The sequence below is a fragment of the Thunnus albacares genome, chromosome 15 (genome assembly GCF_914725855.1).
Source record: "Thunnus albacares chromosome 15, fThuAlb1.1, whole genome shotgun sequence".
Taxonomy (NCBI): domain Eukaryota; kingdom Metazoa; phylum Chordata; class Actinopteri; order Scombriformes; family Scombridae; genus Thunnus; species Thunnus albacares.
In genome coordinates this window covers 24308760-24335912 of record NC_058120.1, presented here as the reverse complement: position 1 = coordinate 24335912, position 27153 = coordinate 24308760, and the positions used below count along the sequence as shown (strand labels likewise).

Here is a 27153-nt window from a genome sequence, read left to right as displayed (position 1 = left end):
GCTTCAGTTAAAGTTCAGTTCAACTGACTTTGGCTGTGCCTACTAACGGGTGACTCAAAATGAAAAATGTTTGCAAAAATAACAAAACTAAGAGTCTACAGCCATGCTAATGACTCTGTGAGGCTGTACTTAGGCACAGTGGTGCTTTGTTAACATGCTAAAAATGCTAACATGCTAATGTTTAGGAGGTAATGTTTACCATGTTCACAATATTATTTTAGCACATTAGCATGCTAACTTTTGATAATTAGCATTAGACACAAAGTACAGCAGAGGCAGAATGGAATGTCATTAGTTTTGCAGGTATTTGGTCATAAATGAAGGTATTGGACAAATTAAAATTATTACTTGATGGTCGGCGCTAAAGGAAAATGGTCAGTAAGCTTTATCTTCTGGAAACCATGAATCTCTGTACAAACTTTTACAGTTGTTTGTGCTCTATGCAGTAAACTCCATGCTCTTGTACCACACAGACCATTACTTCTCTGAGGCAGATGTGTCTTGTCTCATATTAATTCATGCTCAGATGTCTCTTATGATCTTTCAGCTGTGTAGCCATCATCTTGTCTGCATCTCACATTTCCTATTCGATTTCAGAAAACTAAATTAGAAAGAAAATCTACACTTTGGGGAAGGAGATAAAACAAATTTGGGTGTGTTGCTTTCGAGGCCGGATGGCATTCTCCCATTCTCCTTTTGCATTGCATTTAGTGAATTCATCTCCAAAATCCAGTACTGTGTTTGTTCCAGCTGCTTGTGTTTGGCCTGGTGGAGTTGATAGTGCAGGTGTCTCGGTTTGAAAACAAAAACTGAAAGGCTGAGCGACAGATTTATCTGTCAGACATAACATTACTCTGTATATTAAGAGCTCAACAGGCAAGTCTCCGTTTTTATAAATGTTCTGTGTAAGTATGAATATCTTGATCAAAAATTCAGGTGTCGTAATTATAATGCAGTAATGAAAAAGTCAAAGGAAAGATTATCAGATTGATTGGCCTATTTGATTCCATTTAAGTGTTGAAATTTCTCTACTTGAGCTGCCTGTGTGATTACTGACCATTGGTAGATGCTGGAAATATACCAGTGTGATGTCATGTTAATGATTAGTTTCCAACTATTAAATTAATCACCAACTATTTTGATAATCAACTAATCTTTTGGAGTCATTCTTTGAGAGAAAAAATACCAAATTCTCTGATTCCACTTTCTCAAATGTGAATATTTTCTGGGTTCTTTAGTCTTCTATGACAGAAAACTGAATATCTTTGTGTTGTGGACTGTTGGTCAGGACAAAAGAAGACATTTGAGGACATCATCTTGGGTTCTGGGAAACACTGACTGACATTTTTCATAATTTTTTCTGACATTTAATAGACCAAACAACTAATCGATGAATCTAGGAAATAAGTGACAGATTAATCGATAATGAAAATAATCGTTAGCTGCAGCCCCTGGTTGTGTTTGGCCAAGAATAATGAAATTAAAACCGTCTCAGAAGATTTTACCTTTTTACCTTTATTCTGCATTCTTTCTTGCATCAGACAACTTTTCACCTGAAGCCATCTGAAGCATCTCGCTGCGGTAAATCCTGCCCATCTGTACACCTCAGGCGGGTTAAAATAATCGCTGAGAGTGATTTGCTATTTGTTGACCCACTATCCCATCTGCAGAACACACACAGACCAGTGGACCCATGTGTCAGGACAGGCCTGGCGGTGTAATGGTCGATACCACACAGGACCACAGATGGGTCCCCGCACAGCGGAGCCGGTGGCTGGCGCCGCGGCCTGGGCAGTGGCCAGATGGGCCACCCTGAGAGAAGCTCAGCCTGTCAGGCCCAAACAAGCTGATCTTATTACTGTGGGCCAAGACTGGAGTCTGGTTCCACACATCATCAGGGGAATCCACATTATCATGCCTGACTGTCGCAGGCTGGATTCACCCCGCTGTGTGTGTGTGTGTGTGTATGTGTGTGTGTTTCACCTGTGTGGTTTGTCAGATGTTTTCACTGCTGTTCAAACTGGAAAAATCAGGTTCCATGTGGGTTTTCCATGTTTAGATTAAAAAAAAAAAAAAAAGACTTAATTCTGATCCCAGGCAAATGGTGCCCTCTCAGGTTTCTTAGGACGGGGGAATGCTGGAGTATTATCACAGATCATATTTCCAACAGAGCCTTTGAAGGCCAATACTGAGATTTTTTTTTTTTTTTGGTACTGGCATTTGAAATGGCCGATGTTTATGTTGTTTTTTTGGATGTGTTAGGAACTTGCATCTTGTTTACTGTGGCCAATTTTTAATAAATATGAGACTAATATATCAGCCTAACTCTTATTCCTACTTTACTGTTTTATATCCATTAAATAAGGAACAAAATACTTCTTCATGTAGTCAGAGTTTCAACCTCAGATCTTAAAATGTTATGAACAAAGCTCTAAAAAAAAGTTGCTGCTGCAGCATCTCACGTCGAAGTAACAGTTTGAGAGTCTCAGATCCCCAAATATAAACAAGTGTTGCCAAATGTGACGAAAGTTAGTGAGTCAGTGTATGCTCAGGGAAACGGTTCCCACGATAAATGAAAGTTTTAAAAGGCTGAATTTTATGTAGATCAAAGGTCCCGACAGCAGTGCTACATTCCTGTTAAAGTGGAGTATCAGGAGTAACGAGAACACAGTCGTCCATATGGGCCGCTATCCGCTTTCACCTAATGGGCCGAACTCCGTTTATAGGTCATGTGCAGTTATTTTCTGTTTTCTGCGTCATCTGCTGTGGGAATTTTTCATAATCATGACAGGAGGAGATAAGGATAGAAGCTCATGATGCATCGAAAGAATAAACGTACACAATCTAGGAGCAAAACAATTACTTTCATCATCGATTAATCTTGTTTTCTTGATTAATCGATTAGTTGTTTTTTCCGTTGTCATCTGAAAAGAAGTATTAATTTGAGTATCACAAGATGTTGTTTTAATCTGTTGAATTAAATGACGCAGCTGTAACTCGGTACGACGGCTCGACTGGCTAATTATGATGAAAAATGGGAGCCGTCATAATCAGTGTTATATTTTTGCAACTGCCAAATCAGCCGTATTGAGTTTTCATTCACTTCCAACCCTTAATTTTCCAGCCACAAATAATGTTTCTACATTAATAATGACAGACTTATATCCGAGGAGCAGGGCTTAACGCCGCATGCTGCCAAAAAGAAATGGATTTTCATTGCCTTAGTGTCATCCACAGTAATATAACCTGACCTGGTTTGTATCCTCAAACTGACAGCTCTGAAACACGATGAATGAGCACCATCTCCCAAGGTCAAGGTCACGGTTTGGAGCTGATTTAGGCTCCGAGGCCCTTCTTATTGTCAGAGGCGTCTTCATTTGAAATTCACATAACATAAAGTCAGGTTTGACTGGCAGCATGGGGAAGGCATGGGGGGGGGGAGGAGGGGGCGGGGGTTGTAATATTCATAAGAGCGGAGCACGATGGATGGATAGGTTTCCTTACCGCACATTGATTTCCACATTTGGGTGATTAAGTTTATTATTTGGCCTGCAGCTACATTAGCATGTGATTATCCCGGGTATCCTACAGAGGGAAGCATATTTAACTTTTGAGAACAAAGGAGGATTACAGCGATCACCTGAGTCTCTTTTTCAATGCGAGAAGATAAACAACATGCATGCAAGCAAGCAGTCGGGCTGGTTGCTTTGGCCTGGGACCGTGTTTAGCTCTGCGGTTCCTCTCAGTCTGCCTCTCTTCCCTCTTTTTCTCTGTTTCCCCCATTTCTTTCCATCCCCTAGCAAACATTTCTCCCCGACTCTTTTGTTTGCCAAGATCCAGGTTACCATGGCTACCAACTGGCGCTTTATGAGCACCTCATCCCTCATCTAAATATTCCTAGTTATCTATGGTAATGAAATGCACACACCATTATCTGGCTTAATGAAATACACTCTATTGTCTATGATTAGAAGGAGAAAGCTTTATTTCTCAGTAGTCTCGTGTTGCAGTGTTCCCCGGCTGCGATAACAATTGCACCACCATTGGAGCTGCGAGCTCTTTCAGCCTCTTATTCTGTTGTGAGGCTTGGACAATAAAGAAACACTGTCCAGTTGCTGTGCGCAGCCCTGCTATGCAGCTTCTGTGCTACAGTGGCTGTTTGATTGCACTAATTGGCCTGTCTGCACTCTCTCTTTTGCCTCATGATGGACTCCCTGCTCCTGCGAGTTTTGCTCCCAAACTAATGCAGCCCATTAAAAACAGACAGATTATGACAATAAAATCTTTACTTATTCTCTGTTTTGACAAGGCTGCAACATAACAGGCTGCAAAAGAAAAACCGCACTAAGAAAAGCAAGCACGAGCAGAAATAGAACATCATTATCTAACCGTATCTGAAATCTAAATCTTTGCCTCTTTTGTGTGTTTTTTTTTTTTTTTTTTGTGTGTGTGTGTGTGTGTGTAAGAAAGAAAAAGCCCGATCAACTCATACCCATACAGCAGTATTCATCTCTGCTGTAGTTTTCCATGTTTTTTTTGAAACCCTTTGAAGTATCAAGAGCATCATGAAACAGATATACCGTAAAAATGTGCATCTGATATCACTTGTTCCCCCTCAGTGATAAAAAAGAGTAAGTGAAGTGAAAATAACAGCAAGTGTGTACTTTGTGCAAGCGCAATTCGTGTGAGCGTGCCGGTGTCTATTTCCAATTCAGTCTGGGGTAATATCTGCAGATTGGGTGGTTAAGTCACTCTGCATTTCATGAGCCAGTCCTGTCACTAACAGTTATCTCCTCACTGCCCTCTGAGGAGTTGTCTAGGTGAAATGATTCTCTGAAGCTCTGAATAATGCATGAAATTACGTAATGCAAATGGAGGCTTTATTTCCCCTGCCTCTTGCAGACGCCGAGGCCGGGGCCACTGTATTAGAACAGCAAAGGAGAAACAGTGGGAGTCCCCAGAGTAAAGGAACTACAGCAGAGAGCGAAAAGGTCAATGATAAAAACCCAGGGCTTCTCCCCACATGCAGCTTTATCAAGTATGAGTCGGGAGTTATTGCACGTCGCCGTACAGCGGAATCGCAGAGCGGAGCGGGGTGTTATTCACGGGGGCTATCATGGGAGGTTTATTGTGTTGAGGCAGGGAAATATTCATTAAGCAACAGCCTGGCTGGTTTTCACACTGCCTGCCTGTAAACAGAAGCCCAATCAAATATAAATAATAACAGGAGAAGGAGAGCAGCGCCGAATTTTATCAGATCAAGAAATGTCACTTGCCTTATATGCACCAAATTAGGCTACACTAAACTGTTGTCAAGTCCCTGCTTCAACAAGTAGATGAGCCTTCCCACCATCTTTCTCTCTCTCTCTCTCTCTCTCTCTCTCTCTCTCTCTGTAGTGGGTAGACCTGAATGGCATTAATTGCCCCCTAAGATGACGGGCAGATGAAAGTGAGGTGGTGGTTTTGCTGTGGGACATGGGGGCCGCTTACAAAGAGAGGCTGAGGACGGCTGGCAGGTCTCACCGACTTCAAAAGCAGATAAAGGACCTTTTTACACAAAGGATCCTCTTTTTTTTTCTTTTTTTTTTTTTTTTTGCTTAATCTTCAGATTCTGGGGTTTATTCGTGCCAGCCTCCTCGCCTTTGTCCACTTTGTGTCAGGTTTTAACGCCAGAGGATTAAATTGCTGTTGCGGAAATCATTGTTTGTGTTTTTCTTCCAACCTGCTGCCTCCCATTGTCCCATGACATAATCGACCGCTCTCTAACAATATGAGAGGTTCATCTCTTCCTTTTGGTGAGAAATGAACAGCGGATGGATCTGGTCACCTTGTTTGTCTGAGGAAACAGTGGCACAATATGTTGTTTTGTTTAGGCGGAGTGCTCTTAACTCTTTAAGTAGCTTTTTTTTTTTTTTTTTAAAAGGAGGACAAGGAGTTCTTATTTGGAGGAGCGTCAGGACAGAGGAGAGAAAACACTGAGCTGCCGTTGACTATAACAAATGTGAGGTTGTTTTTTCTTTTCACTGCAAACAAAGGAGGTCTAACTGGAGAAAACTGGTGCGAGAACACATCGGTGCAGAGGAATATATCAAACATATTCAAGTTTTGTGGCTCTCACACACAATGAAACCCTTAGAAATAGGAATGTGAGGAGGTAATAAAAAACAAATAAGTGATGCACCTTCTTTTCTTTTTTTTTTTCTCTTCCCTTCAGGTCCTCTACAGTCTACAGCCTGCTCTATCCACACAGACCTCCACCTACAGTCCAGATTCCTGTCATTCTCCAGTGAAGGTATTGGTCTCCAGCCGCACAGCCAGCCCTCCATCTGCCCATGAATAGGACCAGTCACATTTCTGATAGCATTTAATGAAAAATCCGCCCGGGCTTTGGAGGGGAGGGAGGGAGGGAAGGGGGGGGGGGGGGGGGGGGGGGGTGAAGGGTGGATATGGAGGGAGGAGGCTAGTGAGGGGGGGGGGGGGGGGGGGGGTTTGCACAGTGCTCAACAAAGAGTGCCTTTCACTGGAGTGGAAAGCCTAGAATGCTCTCTCTCCCTCCTCACTCCCTCCTCACTCTCTCATTTAGTCTTTTTTGATTCAACATCAAAAATGTGCCAAATGACTGGGCAGAAACCCCCAGAGGTTTTCAGTGGGTGTGTACATGTGTGTGTGTGTGTGCGTATATATGTGTTTGTGTGTGTAAAGTGCCACACAAAGGGACAGGTGTCTCGCGGTTTAAAGTGGCAGCAGTGAGGACACAAAGGTAAAATCAATCAATCTGTGAAGCCTCATTGAGGAAGGTGTTCTCCTTAACTAGTTCCTCCCGTGACGTTCAAGTCGGAAATCGGTGAAAGCTTCTCTCTGTGTTATAATGTTTTACTTGAGGAAAAAAAGATAATTCAGTATCTCTAAAATTTTCAAGGATAAGGATGGCAATATTTTATAACTTTCCTTATTGTCAACAAATCCCAAAAAGACCAAAACCAACAATGTGTTAGTCCGTCTCTTAGTACTTTCAGACTTCCTCAGCCTTCCTGTAGCACATTTCTACTGAACATTTTTTAAAAACAGATTGTGAACTTTATTTTTTAAAAAGGGTAAAATTAGTTGGTCACTGTAGTTTCTTACCAAAGATAGAGAATTATTTTCAGCCTCAGATTTGGTGCTGTTAGTGAGTATTTCCAGCAGTAGGATGATGTATGTGGGATAAACTCAAAATTAACTACAGTGCCCATGTTCATGGTAATAAAGGAACACGTCACCCAGTGCAACGATGTGGCTCATTGTTTTTTTTTTTTTATAGTTTTTTGGACAACAACCGTGGTCTATGGCACAGAGGAATAACATATCTGTATATCAGACTTTGGATACACAGACAAAACTTAGTACTTAGGATCAATTCATTGCTGGTTTTGGTCTTTTCATGGGATTTGTTGTAATTTATGTGTGGTGTGGGCTCACAACACTGATGAAAGCTCCCTTTAAAAGTTCTATGTTATTACTTTACCAAAAAGTACAATATTTAGAGCCCAAATTGGCTCTTTGTCAGGCACAGAGGTACCAATACCTCAATACTGCAACTAACGATTATTTTCATTATCGATTAATCTGCTGATTATTTTCTCAGTTAATCGTTTGGTCTGTAAAATGTCAGTAAATATTGAAAAATGGCCATCATAAATTCCCACAGCCCAACTTTACATCTCCAAATGTGTTTTTTGTCCGACCAACATTTCAAAATCCAAAGTTTACTATAATGTACTGCAAAGAAAAGTATCACATTCTCACATTTAAGAAGCTGGAACCAGCAGTTTTTGGGGGAATTTTTGCTTTAAAAAAAAAAAGGCTAAAATGATTATTTGATTATGGAAATAGTTGACGATTCATTTTCTGTCAATATTTTCCACTCCAGTTGACAATAAGGAACTATAGAATATCAGCAAACGTATCCTTTAACGATCTTGTCTGCAGGTCTTTTTGTGCTTTCTGACTGAGGAACAAACGATGTCCAAACAAGACCGTTTGGTGACCTGCACACAAACAGGATTCAGATATCCTTGCACATATTCTTGTTTGTAAAAAAAAAAAAAAAAAAGAAGTTACTCTGTGCATGCACAAGTGTTTCTGCACCACTGGATGACGACACTGTCAGGACATCTTTGTTTTCTGCTCTCTCCTCCTTTGTAAACAGTACACAACCCAACAAGTGCGAAACAAACCTGAGAAAAGCTTTCATCTCTTGTGTGACATCAGATAACAGGCGGCTGCCCTCTCTCATTTCTCATTTCCAACAGACGGGACCCAAATGTCTTCAGCATACTTTGCCATCATTACGATCTCGGGGAGTTTTTTGTTTTTTTTTATCAAGGAAGTCAAACAACAGAATGGTCTTGTTTGAGTTAGTCTAAGCTCGCTTTTGTTCCCCTTGAAGAAGGTCAACCAGACCAACAGTATCTCATTTGCCGCTGCTGCCTTTAAGCTCTGAGTTTATCTTCATTCAAATTACTAACAACAAAGCGCTAAGGGCACGTTTTGCTAATAGAACAGGACACATTGATTCTCTTCTTGGCTCATATCTAAAATGTTAATCAATACACAGAGAGCTTGTGGCTTCTCCTTGGAGGAATGTGCAACAATGAGCTGATCAAGAGTCTTCACACAGTGTCCCCAGACGCTGGAGGTTTTTTTTGTTTTTTTTCCCTCTTCTATTGAATGGATGACTGACTGAATGTTCTTTTGGGAAACTACACAGCTGAAGGGTTTTGTTCCAAAATCAGTTTTAAACATGACACCGACACTTACAAAATGACTCATAGCAGAAGTGAAAAGAAACATGGTAGGCCGTAGTTTCAAGATAAGTTTTGCTTCAAAGGAAAATTCCACTCAAAAGAAATCTAAATACCATATAACAGTAAAAAAAACAGAGTTAAAATCTAACCAGTAAAATCATAAACCGGTATTTTGCATCGATATTCAACAGTCAAAATGAGAGTTGCAACTCTTGACACACATTCTAGTCTGTTTCCTGCTACTGTGGGTGAACAACACGAACTCTGTGACTCTTCGTACAATGAATTTCTCCCTTTAACTTGCTCTTAATATACAACCTCTCCTCCTGTATGTTGACTCTAATCTACTGGATGTATAATCTATGGCTGAATGCTGCATTATTAGGTACATTCTCAGAGGAAAAACACATTCTGGGAGACATGAGAAATGACTGAACTGTTGCAGAAGTAAAACAGGTAGTTTTATGTACATCATAACAGTAGAATTACATCAAATATTGATGACAACTGTGTACTGGGTAAACTTTCCCTGTATATCCTTTTTATGCAAATGCTAACTGAATATTTTAGAGATACTCAATGATAAACTTCTGGTAATGCTTTATTGTTTTTAGAGTGGAAATAATCTTTGAATCTCTCATGAAATTATGTAATAATGCAGTTTGGGTTATCACACTCTGAACTAAATCTTCCAGCTACTGAGCTCATATTGTTCTTTAGAGCTTTACTAAACTCAGGAATAGAAACAACAAAGTCATTAGGATTCCTCTACTGGGGACCATCAGTGTCAGTACATAATGTCAAAGCCATCCATGCAGTAGTTGGTGAGATATTTCAGTCTGGATCAAAGCGGTGGACTGACCAACACTTCATCAAATACAATTTTTTGACAATTCATTCTTTTCTAATCGACTAGTGAAATATTATGCTTGTTGTTTCAGCTGTAAATATAAACATTTCAACTAGCTCTCCAGGTTTTTTCCGTGACAGTGGGAACCTCGGTGATGAAGTTATCCATCTCGGCATGTCCCTCTGCCACGGGGGAAGCCGAGATACAGATGGCCTCTTTCTGCTTGTTGCTCCTGAAAATCATCCTTCTTATAATCCGTCCATTAATCACAATCATAAACGGCAGGTGAACAGTAGGCTCCGGTTAATGTGCAACGGTGACAGTTGGACGGTGTAAATGTTTGGCGGGAGAGGCGGAGCTGCGATGTTTACTTCTTAGTGCAGGGGAGGCTTCTGCACAACTGGAGCCAAAATCTTACTGCACACATCACCTAAACTCTTGTGGTGCGGTTTCCAGGACAAAAACAGAAAAAAAAAAGCCTCTTTATGGTGTAACTGGGACACAGAGCTACAGTTGAAGAGGGGGGGGGGGTAAACAACAGTGTAAAGGGGGTAGATGTGCCCCTGCATGCAAGCCACCGAGGAACCCGTGGTCCATGTGCACGTCTGAATGATGATTAACTGTAATTACCTAAGCAGTACCTGGCCTGCATGCCAGGAGGCAGCCTAAGATTAATGGGGCTCTGCTGAAAACGGAACAAAAGCTCACATTTCCGAGGTAATGAATCGCTCTGGTACTAAGGCGTCTTCACATGGTGCGCTCAGGCCCCCAGGGAGGTTCATTACAACGGGAGGAATAGATGGATCCTCTGCAGCATTTTCAAACAGGGAAAGCAAGCAGGAGGAAGTCTTAAATCGTCCCAGACATCCTGGTCGCTACTCAGCCTCTATAACCAGAAGAGAGATAAACAGCCTCCTCACTGCTTCTTAAATAGCTGGTAAACATTACGCAGCAAAGCATCTTGTTTGCTTTGTCTCTCGTACAAAAAGGTGTGTTAACAATAAAGCACGGCTCAGTGCAAACTGGTTAAGTAGTGAAGATAAATTCGACCGCGTGACAAGAATCAGCAGTGAATTATATTTCCTTACCCATTCATAAACACCAGTCGTCTTTAATAGAGGACTTTAACGGGGCTGACATGCCACTTTACAATATCTGTATTAAAGGAAGCAGGTTTCATTTGTACAGGAAACACTCAGTTTGGTAAAGCCCGGAGGGTAAAGTTTTATTACAAGTGTCTCCTGTTATAAATCACTGTCCCAGGAATAACCCGCAGATTAATGGTGACATTATTTTGTTGGGTATTGTAGAGGTTAACCTATGGTTTCTGGAAAATGAATGACACTAAACGGAAGACAGCCATTGGGCAACGTGTGAAAGAGGCCCCGGGAGTCCATGTGGGATTTAACATTAAGAGTTCTGCAGGAATGAAGATTGGTGATGTGTGGAAATGGGCATCAATTATTGGAAGTCAAACTCCTTGAGGCAACAATAAGAGGATTTACAGGCTGACATTTTTCATGCCCTTGAACATGTTACCTACAGATATTTATGTCAATAGCGAGATGAAATACAACCTGACTGGAGGTTTTAATGATTGCAGTGCACACAGGCCGGCCCCATATTTCTCCCCCCCCCCCCCCCCCCCCCCCCCCCCCATTAAGTCACGTAAATACTTGAAGGAAACACAAGTTGAGGCATGCCCAGCTTTACATCACGGTGTGTACAGAGGTGCCTTGAAAACCCAAAGGCCCTTTTTTGTTTACAAGCCTCTAATCATGTTAATGACACTTTGCTCCCATATTGGCTATTTCTCAATCGATCACAGTGACAGAGACCAAAATAAAGTGACAACTCTCAGGATTTGTGCCTGTGCACGTCTGAAGGAGATGAAAGAGACGCGAGATTCAACCTTTAAACTGCCATTTATCAGGGAAGACAACAAAGAGAGTCAATGCCATTATCCTCCCTGACAACCTGCAGTCTCTGTGTTAACATCACCATGCATATATACACATAAAAACATGCTCACTTGAATCATTTATTCAAATGAAAAACAAACAAGAACATATATTATGGATGCAGACAGTTTTACTGGACATACTTTATGTGCAGGAGACAGAAAGTATAGACCATACCAGTGTTTTTACATGTTTTAATACAATGATTTTAAATCTTAATGTTACTCCTGAAGATTGTTAAAAGCAGCCTGTAACGTTTTAGATGCCTTTCCTTTTCTCCAGGAAACCACTGGAAGAAAAAAAAAAAAAAAACTACAGTTTTAAGTCTACAAGTTGAGTTTCTTACCACAGTATGAATGGAATCCAATTCACATTAAACCTCTGTAATGACATTTAATATGCATTTGAATATAATTCAACTGAATGGTTGTGAATGGGCTCCATGTCAAACCACTGATACTGTCCTTTGAATGATCCATCAAATCATCTACACATAGAAACGTGTGTATTTGTACAGCAGTGTTGGGAGAATGAGGACATTTTTAATCTTCCGTAGGTCTCGGTTTAAGGCCTACAGCGGGTTATCAGAGATGTGTTCATCAAGGATAGACAAAAGACTTTTCCTCTTCGCCCATTTCTTAGCAATAGATACTCCACAACCAGGAATGACAGTATGAACAAAAGGCTAGACATTAATTTATCTTCCCTATATGATCCCGATGCAAATGAGGAAAATGAAAGCAAGCAATCAATTCCCTAATTGGGTTTGCGCTATTTTAACTTGTTAAGGGGGCCTCTGTCTAGATTAACGGGAAGGTCAATTCCTCATTGTGACAATTACTGTATTCATTTCACAGTGCAACAAAGGAATCCAGCAAAGGGTTGGGAAGAGACGGCAGTTAACCAGACGCTTCACCATTGTTTGAGTCTGCCATCACAACATCTTGTTGATCTCGTTTAGAGAGACAATAGTTTGAAATAAAGCATGTTATGGGTCTCTTTTCAAAATGTTTTTTATCTTAGCATTTTTATTTGCAAATGAGATCTTCTGGTAGCAACATTTCCCCAAAATGAAAATCTTGATATTATGAAGTTAAGATACCTAACATGTTTTTTTTTTTTTTTCCAATCAAAGTGTTGCTCCAAAATACGCACACTGCCATGTTTGAAGTGTCATTCTTTTAAAAAGAGGCCAAGCAAACAGCAGCAGCCCTGCTGGGAGGGTTATGAACTTGGAGCGGAGCCTGCAAGCCGAGCAGCTGCAAAGCCTTAGCGGAGCATTTATTTTAGCTTCCTGAGAAGCAAATCAGTCTGTTGATATACAGCGTGAGTCAGCTACTCCCTCACGTCACATCAATAGTTTATTTACCAGCGGGGAGAAACCATAGAATTAGAATAAAAATTACATTATGTATCCCTCGCTAAAAAGCACCGCATTCAATTACTTCAACTGAAAAACTTCTCTTGAGGGGGTGTGAGGAGGATTTTTCTTTTTGCTGCATAGACATTAAAAAGCAAAGAGTGGGAGAGAAACATGTCATTTGTGCTGGTTAATTTCTGTTACTATGTTTTCTTGTTTTCTTCCTGTTGGGAAAGAGAGAGAGATCTTTTAAAAGCTCTGCAGCCTTTTAACAAGATGCACTTAATCTTCCTTGTGTTTGCTTTAGTTAAGTAAGGGATTGGCTTTGCTTTGTCCGGACCCAGAGTGGCGGGATGTTGATTCTTGCCGGTGTGTGAACCCTAACCTCTTATCAGTCTTTATCTGCATTTGAACAAGTTTCTAGTAAAGCCAAGCGAAGCGGACCAATAAGATTAAATATAGGTCCATTTTGCAAGTCGGTAATGTATCAACCGCATGTCCCAGCGCTGCCTATGGGTTCAACTAGAGTTCATGGTATTAGTATTACAGCCTTTCATGCTCTCAAATCTCACACAGATCAAAAGGGCTTTGTGAGGTATGCCACCATCAGCCAATTAATGCCCACGAGTACAGCTGCTCTGCCCGTAAAGTCAAGACTAAGCACTTTTCACAGCTAAACGCTTCAACTTTTTTCGTCACTCCAACCTCGTTTTAAGGTAATTATTCAGCTCTTTGGGAAGGTTTTGTAATTCACACCCCAAACATTGCGTAACAGGAGTCACAAAAAGTGACCTTGACTTGCCTTGAGTCAAATAACAAACTTGCAGGGCTTTAGCAAAGAGGGATCTGCACAAATCCTACCCACATTAACAGCCAGGAGACAGTCAGGTAGATTGAAGTGAGGCATTTTAGGCTTAAAGAACCTTGCTTTAGATAAAATCTCATGGACAATAGTTACTCTTCAGGCATTTAACTTGTACTTTAAAAAAAAAAAAAAAAAAGGCTCACCTAAAGCGAATACAGAGGGCTTCAGTGTCTCATTCAAGGACACTGCAACAGGATACACAGCTGCAACAGGATTAATCTGGTGTTTTGGTGGCGGGACAGCAACAAACCACTGGGCCTCTCATCTTCAAGTCATGGCTTCCTCTGACCTCCGTGCGAGATCTCAAATTACACCGGGATGCACGCTGAGGCTTTAATAATCCCGCTCACAAATCATACTATAGCCTTATTCTGCTCACCATCAGGCTGACTTTATTATTCTTTGTAGTGAGTCATATCCAAGCTCATCTGTAACGCCCCTCCTACACAAAGTCTTTGGTCATGTACTGTTTATATTAATGTTTATGGCATACTGTTGATGAAACAAAGTTGAGGCTTTAATTCCCCCTCTGGGCCTGATAAAACTGATTCCACAGTGCTACTAAAAGGCACTTATTGTATGACCGTTTGTGTCCAAACATCAATAAACAGATTCTCCAGCAGACCGGACATGGTAAGATTTATAAATATTTACATGACTATTAAACAGAACCATTGCCCCTCCCCCACACACCTTTAACATGCCTCATGTTCAAGCAACCTGATCACAGAGCACAGACTCACAAATTAAACATAGCACGTTAAAAGTGCTGGTAGTATAACCAGTCATGAATCACAGCCTTTAAAATAAAAGCACAACAGATTGGGAGCCCTGAAGAAAAAGGCATAAAGATGATGCTGCCACCTAGTGGTGACAGAAAATCAACAGAAAACATTTTTTTTGTTGATTTTAAAACAATGCAAAAAAAATTATAAGTGTTTTAACACAATCTTTAAACAGATTAGATTACAATTAATTACTGACAAAAGCCAAAGGCAAAGAAATGCTCAAAGCTCGATGTACATTTTTAAGTTACCCACTGTATAAAAAGGCACATTAATTATTAATATAATAGACTAGTATAATGTCATCTGGTGTGAACTTTGTATTCTTACATGTGGTGGGCCGTCATGGTGCAAACATTTCCAAACATGCAACAGAATATCAAATCCAAACCGTGTTCTTGTATTTGTAACTGAACAAGAAGCAGAACCAAAACCAAAAGTAGGTGAATGAGAATCCGTCTAATTTGGCACCACCACTGCATCAGATTTCAGAGGAAACATCGCATGCTTGTTATTAAATCTTGGACTTTTTTTTTTTTAAAGTTCCTCTACATGTGATTAGTTCCCAGTCTACTGGTGAATTTTTCCTTGTCAATATTCTTGTGTTCTGGGACGTGTTTGTAGGTGCAGTCCTGCCTTGTGCAGCCTGTGGTCCTCCAGAAAAAGCATTCCTTCTTGAACATGCTGCAACAAAAAGAGATTCAGATTCAATATTTGAAAGCTACATTTTACTTTGTTTTGTTTTTTTTTTTCCCATTGGCCTGAAATGACAGGGTCACTTTTCACTTCTAAATAATGGTAACAAATAAGCAAAATAACTACTATGGACAGAACACTAGTTTTGTAGAAATGATTAACTACGTTATATTAAGTATGTCATTAATCCCATCATCAATCATCTGCAGGTCCTCAGAGTGCAAAGTTAACAGTCAGTTAAATCCTACACATACAGTACACACCCTCTGTGATTCAGTGTTGTGAAACGACAATAAAATGTGACACAGATAAGTAAAATATCTTGTGAAATGTTTCTAAAATGTGTTACCAAAGTGAAACACTTACAAGAGGAAAGTTACTCCAAAAAGGGACAGAGGCGTGGTGGCTTTCTGTTCTACTGTAAAACCATCATTAAGAGCTGGTGGAGGTGGCAGGTAAACACCAGTTCATACATACCAGGTGTGCCAGCTCATTGCTCACATGTATCAATTAGGCTGTTGTCCCTGACCGAACCAGTTTATGAAATTCAGCAACAACACAGACTAAACACTTAAAGCTCACATTAGCTTTGAGGCCTTTCAACCCAGTGTTGAAGAAAGGTTTGTACCTGCTCCTCATGATGGAAAACCTTCACCATGCATCCCTCCTTCTTGGAGTAACTTTACTCTTGTATGTGCTAAATATTAATGGATGTGAAACACTTTCACAACATGTTCTTACCCGGGGCGGGAAGAGGGTTCGGTGGCAGCTGATTTGGACATACCCAGTCCAGTGGGTATTTTGTTGGGATATCGCACTGACAGAGGAGCCCCCTCTACCACCATTCCCTGAGGAAGAAACAGAAAGTTAACATCTGCACAACGTATTAGCCTTTTTTTTGTCAATTTTTTGCACTCAGTGAACAAAAAGGCACTAATTTGAAACTAACTAAACTAACTCCTGAGCAAACCTGGACCCCTATTCTTTATTCTGGACTCCAGAACAGTCATTAAGACCAGTGGATACTCCACTCACAAACACTCACACTGTGTATCTTTGTCAGCTATACAAAGTCACTATTTATTCATCACAGCTTGAAAAACATTCATTATTTATGCACCGTTTTACACAGCAGTGCACAAAAGCAGTCAGTGTGACCAAACATGTGTTGAAACAGCGGCCAAAGTACAAGAAAAGCTCGACTTTGTACAGTTTTCAGTTACGCCTTGTTAACATACTGCATAGTGAAAAACACGACTGAAGCGAATGATAATATTTATGTCAGACCTGACTCATATGAGTCATATGATGAGGAAAAATAATGGTTGGTCCAGGTTAACAATTGCGATTGTTTTAGAGAGTGAAAAGAGCTGCAGTTCTTCGTCACTGCTTTAATAACACACAAACAAAATAGGTTTCTCACTATTCTCCAACTTCCTGCTCTACTTGGAAAACAATTATGTACGTTTTTGTATCCAGCACCTGTCCCGCTGAGGTTTTGTGGTTGCGACTTTGAGTACTCTGACTTATTCGTGAAAAACAACTCAGAGTTTTCTGGTTTATTTCTTTCTCACTTTTCACTTCTCATCTTTTTATATTCGTCTGAATTAAATCATTTTGCTTTTGCTGCATGTAATTGTGGCTCCAGCTGAAGATATGTTCAATGTAATGAACACTTTACTGCTGACAGTGACTGGGCAACATATCTTTCAACTAGGTCATACCACTCCCTGAATGGAGATTACTGACGTTAGACGTTAGAGAAGAAAAAAAAAAAAAAAAAAGTACACACATCCAAAAAACCCCAGCAGGTGCTGAACTAAACACTGTGCTAAAAGTAGAATCTGCACATTTTCTCTTCTGCTCTTTTATCTACTGTTCCTGAGCAACGTTTCCATCAAACAAATGGAAATAGAAGAAATGTTGCATAGCAACAGTAAATTAAAGAACCATTATGGAAGCAGAGAACAGTTTGCATGTTCTACCACAAGATATTACATAACAATAGATTTATTAACACATATATTCTATGTACGTCATGAACCAATCATTTCAGAAATCCAGATGTTTAAGCTTATTCTTCAGTTTCAGCAGCTGTAAGTGGTTCAAGATTCAAACTTCCACTAAACGCCTGAAAATATAAGATGTATGTATGTCATTAAAAGTGAACGGACACATACGTTTATACACTGGATGGCTGTGTCACAGTCTTCTTTTTTGGTGTAGTTCACAAAGGCACATTGGTGTTCCAGCAGCATCTTGATGCTGTAGACCGTCCCGGCTCTGAGAGAGAGAGAGAGAGAGAGAGAGAGAGAACATGAAGCACAGAGCTGAACAAACTGGAGTAAATCTTTAATATCCCTGCAGGGCAGAGAGTCAGTGAGGGCCAATACACACAAAACACCATTTCAACAGCAATAATACATATAGTAGTACTCTCAAGCTAACACGCTAACAGCCTTATGATGATCAAATCCCAAGAACACGGCATCAGTGTTTTGTGTGTGTGTGTGTGTTTGTTTTATCTTAAATATTTGATGGAATCTAAATCACAAGAAAATCCAGAAACTCAAACTGTTTAATACTTTAGAACTTGATCTTAAAGGCTTTTTCTTTCTGCTTTGCCATTTTATTCTACACACTTTGCTGTTTTTTCATTCTTTCTATCCTTTGTTTACTGGAAAACATTGATTCTGATGAAGTGCTGAATGTGACAAAACCAAACAAAAACACGCTCAGAGATGTGAAGGAGATCAAACTGTGTTACTTCACCTGCTGAAGAGCTCGTGGAGTGTTGCGTAGGTGACAGCAGGCGCCAAAGATCCAACCCAAATGGGGAAAAGCTCCCTTTATATAAAACAAGAGTTAAAAAATCAATTAGTCTAAAATTCTGTTCTGATTAGCCCGCCTGCTTAAAACATTTAAAATACGAGCTGCAACAATTTGTCAATTAATCGACTGACAGAAAATTAACCAGATTTTGATAATTGAATCATCGTTTTAGTATCTTTTTGAGCAAAAATGTTAAAGATTTCCTGGTTTCAGCTTCTCAGATGTGATGATTTGATGCTTTCTTGTGGTACATGATAGTAAATTGGAATATTCTTGGTTTTTGGACTGTTGGTCAGACAAAACAAGACATTTGAAAACATCACCAGCGACTCTGGAAAATTATAACCACAATTTTTTTTGACACTTTATAGACAAAACAATTAATCGAGAAAATAATTGGCAAATTAATCGATAAGGAAAATAATCCTTAGTTGAGATCCTGCACAAACATCTAGTCTGGCTTAATGGCAAAAAGGATAGTCACAATAAATTCAGTAAATGTTTCAGTTGAAGAACATTACAGAGACACAAAAGGTCTGAAAATGTGAACTGATTGGTTGCATGCAAAAAAAAAACTCCCAGTTTAATATTGAGGTTCGTGTTATTTTCATTTTAGTTTCATCCAGTTAAAAATAGTTTAATTTAAGATTATGTATCACAAAAAACGTTTTGTATTAAAGTGGATGGAACTATTGTCACACAAAAAAACTCACGGTTTGACAGAGCTCCTGGACAGAGGGGTCGGCGACAGAGAACTGGATCTGCTTTGTCCAAATCCATCAGACTCTTTGATCTGCTGCGTTCTAGGACGGCTCGGCTGTATTCCACAGATGATCCACTGTCCGTCCTCGTCTTCGTCTTCCCGCTGCACCGCCGGCTGCTCCGTGTTGTCTCTACTGGCACCGGCGTCTGAAAAGAGCAAACAAACAGTATGAGAGTCCAAACACGAGGACATCACTGAAGCCACTTTCCGATGTTGAGAAACATTTTGTCGGCTTTACCTCTGGGAACTCGACTACTGTCACCGCCGAACAGCGCTTCCACAGCTTCCTCCAGCGTGGCGTGTGTTTTCAAGGCCTCAGAGCTCTGCCCCCAAGAGAAACCCATTTCCTAAAAAGAAAGACAACCTCAACTGACGTGATCCCAACAAACAGACATTAAACTGATACACTGACTTGGTTTACAGCCTCTTTTCATGGCAGACATTTTGACTTGTCATAGTAGGAACAGCACAAGTGTTACTAGTAACATTAATGACGGCTCTACTCTATTCAAGTGTCCCAGTGACAGTTACCCCATTTACACCTGGCATTAAAATGTGATTTGCATCTGAATGTGTTATGGTAAAACACACTCAAAAACACATTGTGATCAGAATGCGATCGGAACAGCCAGACCATATCTGGAGGAGGTCAGGCTCGTATTGTGATTGGAGCCAGTGTAAATGACCACATTCATAAGAACATCATCATCCCTTTAAATTGAAAGGTCATCTAGCTCCGCCTAAGCTCAGCCTGCTGGCTAAAGCAAAAGCTAGAAGTCACTAGAAGTATTCCCCTCATAATAAAGTGATTTAGAGATGAACGACGTCCGTTCGTGACAGCGGTTTCCTCGTCCTGGGAGGCGCCGTGTTTGCTGTTAAACCTGTCCGCCAACCACACCCTGCTGATTTGTATATTGAGATCTGATGGCAGCCACATTTTAATACCAGGTGTAAATGCAAAGTCCAATTGATGGGATGTCATTATCAAGATAATGTATCCAGATACAGATCACATGTTAATACCAGGTGTAAATGGGGAACTGGATGAAACCAGTACGCTACTATGACATGTCTAAATGTCAGGTCAGAATCTCCTTATTACAATAATTCTGATATGAAATGAACTCATAAAGCATAAAACACGATCTGAAACTACTGTGTAAATATAAACTCAACAGTAAAAACACGAATCCAATTGCTACAGCGGTGAGTAAACGTTCTGTCTGAAGAAAATTTGGAAGTTAAACAGCTTTCTGGATGCTGATGTTCAAATGTTTACCATATTCTTCTGGAGCCAACAAACAGCAGCAGCTTTCATACCAGCTGTGGATGTCTTTAGGTTTTCTACTCAGCCACTGTGGTGAGTAACTGTCTTTTTTTTTTTTTTTTTTTTCCCCCTCACCATTCGGCGGTTTCCCCTACTTGTTCTAAAAACACAAGGTTATTTTTTGCCTTGTAAACTGTTGTTCTCTTCCTGTTGAGCTTCTTCCTACCATGAGGTGCAACGTCTGTGCTCGTTTCAGCTCCTGCGTTGCTTCCAGGCTCTTGCTGTCCAGCTTCAGCACCTCCTTATAGACCAGCGAGGCCTCGTAGTATCTCTGGAGAGGATTTTGCCATTAATATTCAACTGTAACATCACATTTAAGTCTTGACTTCAAACGAAAATATATATCGTAACAATCTCATAGCTGTATACAGTAAACATAGCAGAGTTTTATGCAGGTTTGAAGTCTTTTTTTCAGATGCAACATTAAGAGAAACTGTACATTAAAACATTATGTAGCAGCAGAGTATAAGAAGGATTAACTGAGCTTTTACCTTGAGCCCGCAGAGAGCTTTCCCTTTCCTAAATAAACCTTTCACCCAGTTCGGCTCCATGGAGAGTGCTAGATCAGCATCCCTGAGAGCGTTTTCATACTGCTGCATCCTTTCATAGCAGAGGGACCGATTTCCAAATAATCTGAAACACAAATACATCACCGTCATTAACAGTCAGCGCCGCTGGGTGCTTTAACGTACAGTAGGCTCGAGTCCATTTAGTCCTTACTTAAATTCCTTCGGGTTGTATTTAATGGCGTCAGTAAAGCATTTCACAGCCACCCCGTACTGTCCCGAAGCAGCCAAACGATTTCCAATACCTGGAAGGAAGGCCAAACACGTTCGCTTCAGTGCTTTCATTTTTTTTTTTTTTTTTTGTTACATCAAAGTCTCCATGAAAAGATGTTGATGGAAAAAAAAATAAAAATCATTTACCTGCCAGCTCTCTACTTCTTTTTGCATACTCCTCTGCAGTAGGTTCCATTGTTTTCTGTTCAAATCAGTATTACTGTGTTAGTCTAGCATGTCGGGCTCTGCAGGAAACACTGAATTTGCATGTGACTTTCTGTCAAACACCAGGTTATGATTTAATCAAGCAGTGACTGTTTGACCACGCAGACATCACACAGACGTATACAGAGATATTTTTATACAAGAAAATAATTTACTTGTGTGATAAAATATCAGGTTTTTCTCCAGTATTTAAACCCCGGTGTTTATATTTGAATAACAGATGTTAGTATCTTAAAGAAATTCCACCTCTTTAATGGTTTCTTGTTTCTCTTCCTTTTTCTTTTGAACTTCAGGTTGTTTCTCCACAACTTTTGACTTTTCCTCTTCGGGCTGCTGAACCTCTGGTAATTTACTTTTTTCCTTTTTCCTCTCCGTCGCAGGCGTCTGGTTATGCGTCTCCTCAGGCGCCGATTCAGCAGTAGAAGCATATGAATTATTTAAATTCAAATCCTGTTGAGATTAACGAGACAGGAGGCGGTCGTTTTAAGATAATCATCCACAAACTACTCTGAGGAGAATTTCAAGTCATACCCCGTAATTACGATGGAAGAACAGGCAGCGTTATGTCGTTCAGCAAAGACTGTGACATGAACAGATGATAATAAGATACGGCCTCATGTCCTCCATTCAAATCCAGCCTGGGACCTTTGTTACATTCTCTCTACTCTCCCACTTTAATAAAAGATATAAAATGTCTCTTTTAGAAGACAGCTGCTTCCTGCATCATGTTGTGAAACCAGGACTGATTATCTGGCGTCACCTCAAAATATTTTCCAAATCTATTTATGAAACTTTGCTTTCAGCATAATGGCACATTGTGAAAGTTTGAAGATGACATTCAACCTTGCAAGATTAGGTCACATCCATCAAATGACTCAAGACACAATATCTGTCCTTGGCTAAAAATAATTACACTTTTTTTCCTTTAAGTTCCCCTTTCTGTTCAAAGAGTCGTGTTGCTTCACAGCGTGACACAAACAGAAATGTTCATTCTTCACAAACCTTTTGCTCTCCATCTTCTTTTTTATTCGTCTTCACAAGACTTTCTTCTTTATTTTTCCCGCTGCTCTCATCAGATCCAGGGACCTCACTTTCATTTGGAGTTTTACTGGATTCGGGAGATTCAGTTGCTTCTGCGTTACTTTCAATAATAGGGTTTTCTTCTTGATTCTCTGAGGAGTCGGACTTGCCTTGTTCCTCCTCCTGAAATTACAAATAACCATGTTTAAAAAAAAAAAAAGTCTTGCTGCCTGGATGTTATTTCCAGACTTTTAATTGTAATTCACAGCGAAACGAGTAAAACAAGACTTACAGGTAAAATGTCTTTAACTGCATTCTCCTTTTCTAGCCGCTTTTTCTGTTTTTTACGCTGTTAACAGAAGAAAATGTGTTGTGAGCCACAGACAAAACACCAATCAGTGGGGTGGGGGGGGGTTTCCAATATTGTAATATAATATAATAATGTAATATAATGCCAACACTGACCATTTTCTTACGCTTGTTCTTCTCTGTTTTGTCCTTACGTCGTTCCTCTTCTTCTATCAATTCTTTTGCATGTTTTTCAGCCTCCTGAAAAAGGAATCTGTGTGTTAGACGATGTTCTGTAATGAGGATAAATATACTTTAAAAAATAATATATCTTATTAAAATTTTCCTCAAATTGCAGACACCAATCAGAAAGTTACAAAACAGAAATAACTTCTTTAACTTCATCCTTACCTCATCAGTGAGTTGTCTTATTCGTGGATGTGGTTCTAAAGCCCTGTTAGGAGCCATTGGTGGATAAAACTCATCATCATCATCCTCGTCAGAATAAATTATTTCATTCTCCAGCTCTGCGTCAAGGCCTCTAAAAATATCTAAACCTGCAAGATATGACAAAAAAATACAAAAAAAAAAAAAGGTTCCATTAATTTATTGTAATTCTCATTCGTTTTATCTTTTCGTGGTGCTGAAATTCAATAATCTCTACAAACATTTATATTATTATTAGTTGTATGTGTGGCTGTAAACTTTTCTCAATCTGAAAGTGAGTCACATCCCATCCCACATCCTCTTTGCTTCACTCTTCTGATTGTGTTCACTAGAAATGGAGTCAGATCCCAGACTCCACTGCCAAAGACTTTACACAAACAGAAAGCAGTAAGGCAACATTAAACGAAACGCCATCTTTGTTTGGACAGCACTAGAAGAAAGTGATAGCCCTCTAAACCCTCATGTTTGGTTCTCATACATAGTTTCAGATTACCTAACAGAGATATTTTACCACAAAACAAGGATGATCATAACAAGGGAAATGCTAGAAGTGATGAAACATGATGTCACATAGCAGGATGTGCATCTTATGGTTACAGTTTTTATGAGCCACTAAGTGGAAACTTAACAGTCCACACCCAAACATTTCAAAGTCCACTAGAGGGTAAACCTGCTGTGTTTGAGGTGCACAAAATAATTTGAGGACATGATATCTCCTTGTTCAGATTCCCGCCATCAGCTGCAAACGTAACACGTGTTCACAGAAAAGAAAGGATCATCAGAGGGATTCAGGAACTGACTAAGAAGGCAGTAAATTTGAGTTAATCTGCTACTGGTCTGTCTGACATCCATCATCTCTGAGGAATAAAACAAAATCAACTTTATGTACTTGTGCAGTTAGAGTGAGCACTGGTTAACTAATCTATTTTGTTTCAATGGTTTTAAATCCAATAATACTGGGTTGTGCTTTATCTCCAGTACGTCATATCAGAAAACGCCTTACCTAATAATCCATTGGCAAAGACATCCATGAAAGAGCCTGCAGAACTACGTCCGCTTAGTAAATCCACCATTGATTCCTGAAAAAGGAGAAAAGTTCAGTGACTTAAAATGCATCCAACAAAAGTATTTACTTATTAGTGCTATAACATACTGTGTTCCTTCATATATTTACTGTGTGTGGCCATTACCACAAGAGCTGTGAGATAATATAATGATACTGTAATATTGAGAGTAGAGGTCACCTGAGATTCTGCTTTTGTAATATAGAAACCAAAGCAGAAACAACTCGCCGATTTAACTGACAAATAACTATTTTGATAACTGATTAATCGTTTCATTCCTTTTTCAAGGAAATACACCAAACATTCACTGATTTTAACTGCTTTTCTAGGTCATATATTATGGTAAATTGAATATCTTTGAGGTTTTAACACAAAACAAGGAATTTTAAGAGGTCACCCTGGGCTCTGTGAAATTGTGATGGGCATTTTTTCCTATTTTTGGTATGTTATGGACTAAACAATTAATTACAAAAACAATCTGCAAATATTTCAATGAGGATAATCAACATTAGCAGTTAAAACAACAGTCAGGTGTCCATATGAACGCTGTAATCATTCCTCCTGTTCATGTTGGCTATTTAAAGATCGTCTTCAAATGTGCCAAACTCCACAGTGTGTCCACACAGTCATTTAAAAGCTGATGTGAAGCTTGTATGAGGCTTCAGCAGTCTGAGTTAGTCATATCAAGTGGATATCTGACACATTTACAGTCTTTTTAGCATCACATTCCCTCTTTGTGTTTCCCTGTTGAGCTGCGGTGGAAGTATAGGAAGAAAAAGAGGGACTTTTGGAATAAGAAGACTGTAACGTTGAAAGATATCTACTTGATTTGACTCATTTGGATGCTGAAGCTTAATATTAGCTTAATTTAAACTTTTAAATACATTTTTGCAGAGGACTGTGGATTTTGTCCCCCATCACTCATATTGCCAGTGCATTATGAAGGGATCTGATTATGGCAAGAAAACCTATTTCAATGTTCATTTGGGCTCCTGACTGTTGTTTTAAGACAGATATGAAAAATCGTGAAATCTATTAAGGATTGCATTAGAGAAGAGTTTTAAACTAACTTAACTAATGTCAATCAAGCTGACTACTTACCTGGTAACTATTGGAGCTTATGAATAAAGTTACATCACCAAATGTGTTATGAAGCTGCTATCATGTTGCCCGCAGAACATCGGTAACTGGAAAAACTCGTTATGGCACAACCATAACACAGTGTGTGTTTGCCACACATTGAATTATACTCACGTGTGCGCGCATTATTCTCGAGTTTTCTCTGAATCTGACTGGAGCTCCAGCTGAAAGGTAGAAAAATGTGTACTATTAAAAAATGAATGATCAAACACAGGACTTCATCACAAACAACACAGAGTAATGTTCAAAGTCTGTAGTCGAGGTGATTACAGTAACTTCGGACACTAGTGCTGGTCAAACGTCACCACGTTAGCTCCTGTTAGCTACTGAGCTAACTAGCTAAACATTTGCCGAAATAATGCAGGTCAAATTCTCACTACCTGAAACTTAGCAACGAATAAGCTACGTAATGATCAACTGCCATCCACTGCTTCTCTCTTACCTTTCACAAGGTCTCTCTTTTTCGGCATCGTGTTAACTTATTTCCTTCTACTGCTGTCCTTCTGTTGTGTTTGACGTTATGTGCTCCGGTCTTTTTTACAGATAATTTTTACAGTCAAGTGCGACGACTATTTCCTTCTTTCCGCCTTTGAGCTGTGGCTTTTCTTCTTCTACTTCTTCTTTTTTTTTTTTTTTTTTTTTTCCTCCTTGTTCTTCTTCTTTGAGGTTTATTGGCGATTGAATGAATCGGCGCATTACCGCCACCAACTGGTATGGAGTGTGGATCAGAATGTCTAATATTTACAATATCCATCAAAATAAAGGGAAAAAACTAATTTGATAAACATAATTTATCAAATTAGTTAGCCTAAGATACTGCAATAGGATTCGATAACAATTCTAGAGTCTTTTTGTAGAGTATATATTAGATCAAAGTGTACTTTTATGTTTCTGAGGTTTTGAATCAGATGCCTTCTTTCCACCTCATATTTCTGACAGTGTAACATCAATCACAGTATTCACATCTGCCTGTATAATGTTTAGCCATTTTTTATAGTGTGCTGTTTATTCCACTGTGTCCAAATCTTAGTCTTGATATTATTGCCTCCTGTTCCTTCCCGCTCACCTCATTTCTGCCACTTTCCTTTGAACTCTGTAAAACCATCGTCCCTTCATCTCTTCCTCCAATCTGTGGATATCTTCCTGCTCTGACTCAGATGTTTCAGGCTAAAAACCCGCCTATGAGCTTCCTCTTCCTCCATTGTTTTGGTAGCTTTGACGCTATTGTGCATATCACCACTTTCCACAGGATAAAAAATGAATAACTTCCACCATACTTCATATTCCTAGATATACCTGTACCGCGGTGGAAAGTAACTAAGTACATTCACTCAATTAATACTGTTGTAAGGTACTTGTACTTTGAGTATTTATATTTGATGCTACTTTATACTTCCATTCCACTACATTTCAGAGGGAAATATTGTATTTTCTACTCCACTACATTTATCAGCTTTAGTTACTTTTCAGATGAAGATTTGACACAAAGGATGATATAACAAACTTCTAAAATGCAATATACTGTTAAAGATGAAACCAGTGGTTTCAAACCTTTTTGGCTTTTGATGTCTTACAAAAAGCAGTGTGTAGTCGGGGTCACATTTCAGATGTCTATGAGTTGTTAACAGCTCCACCAAATAGTGATTTCTCCCTCTAAACTTCTGTTGTGGAAAATTCATAGTGCAATGCAGTTGTTTTTGATTATGTGTTGAAGATTTATGATGTAATACATATACACTCTCTAAACATACATATATTCTTTAAGCACATATATACTTACGTATTCTTAATGTACTAGATATATGTTCTTTATTTGACTGCTCTATAGATGTCTTTTAAAGCTCATAAAGCCTCTCCTGTTTTTGAAACTGTTAAGCTGACATGACACAAAAGGCGAGTTGGTCCTTTGTAGGGTTAGGCCGCCCCCACCACCAGCCAAGGTAAATAAACCTGTGAGCTACTCTT

At 39.5% G+C, this 27153-nt stretch overlaps 2 protein-coding genes across 4 annotated transcripts in view; one reads left to right on the top strand and one right to left on the bottom strand.

Moving 5' to 3' along the window:
• Positions 1–27153, top strand: part of alms1 (ALMS1 centrosome and basal body associated protein) — a 61475-nt gene that overhangs the window by 16084 nt on the left and 18238 nt on the right. For all 3 annotated transcript variants that reach the window (XM_044374577.1, XM_044374576.1, XM_044374578.1), the window contains exon 2: positions 6215–6292. In XM_044374577.1, the coding sequence (XP_044230512.1) occupies positions 6215–6292 (78 nt within the window). The remainder of the gene's footprint in view (positions 1–6214; positions 6293–27153) is intronic.
• Positions 11716–25809, bottom strand: si:dkey-33c12.4 (uncharacterized protein LOC560112 homolog). Its single transcript, XM_044374588.1, has 18 exons — positions 25631–25809; positions 25303–25352; positions 23988–24063; positions 22949–23094; positions 22715–22798; positions 22542–22598; positions 22232–22432; positions 21476–21679; positions 21152–21206; positions 20946–21036; positions 20717–20858; positions 20392–20496; positions 19137–19245; positions 18849–19044; positions 18076–18150; positions 17484–17586; positions 16045–16151; positions 11716–15291 (listed from the first exon to the last, which is right to left on the bottom strand). Exons 1-18 carry the CDS (start codon positions 25656–25658, stop codon positions 15156–15158), a joined length of 1965 nt encoding a protein of 654 aa, XP_044230523.1. The 5' UTR covers positions 25659–25809; the 3' UTR covers positions 11716–15155.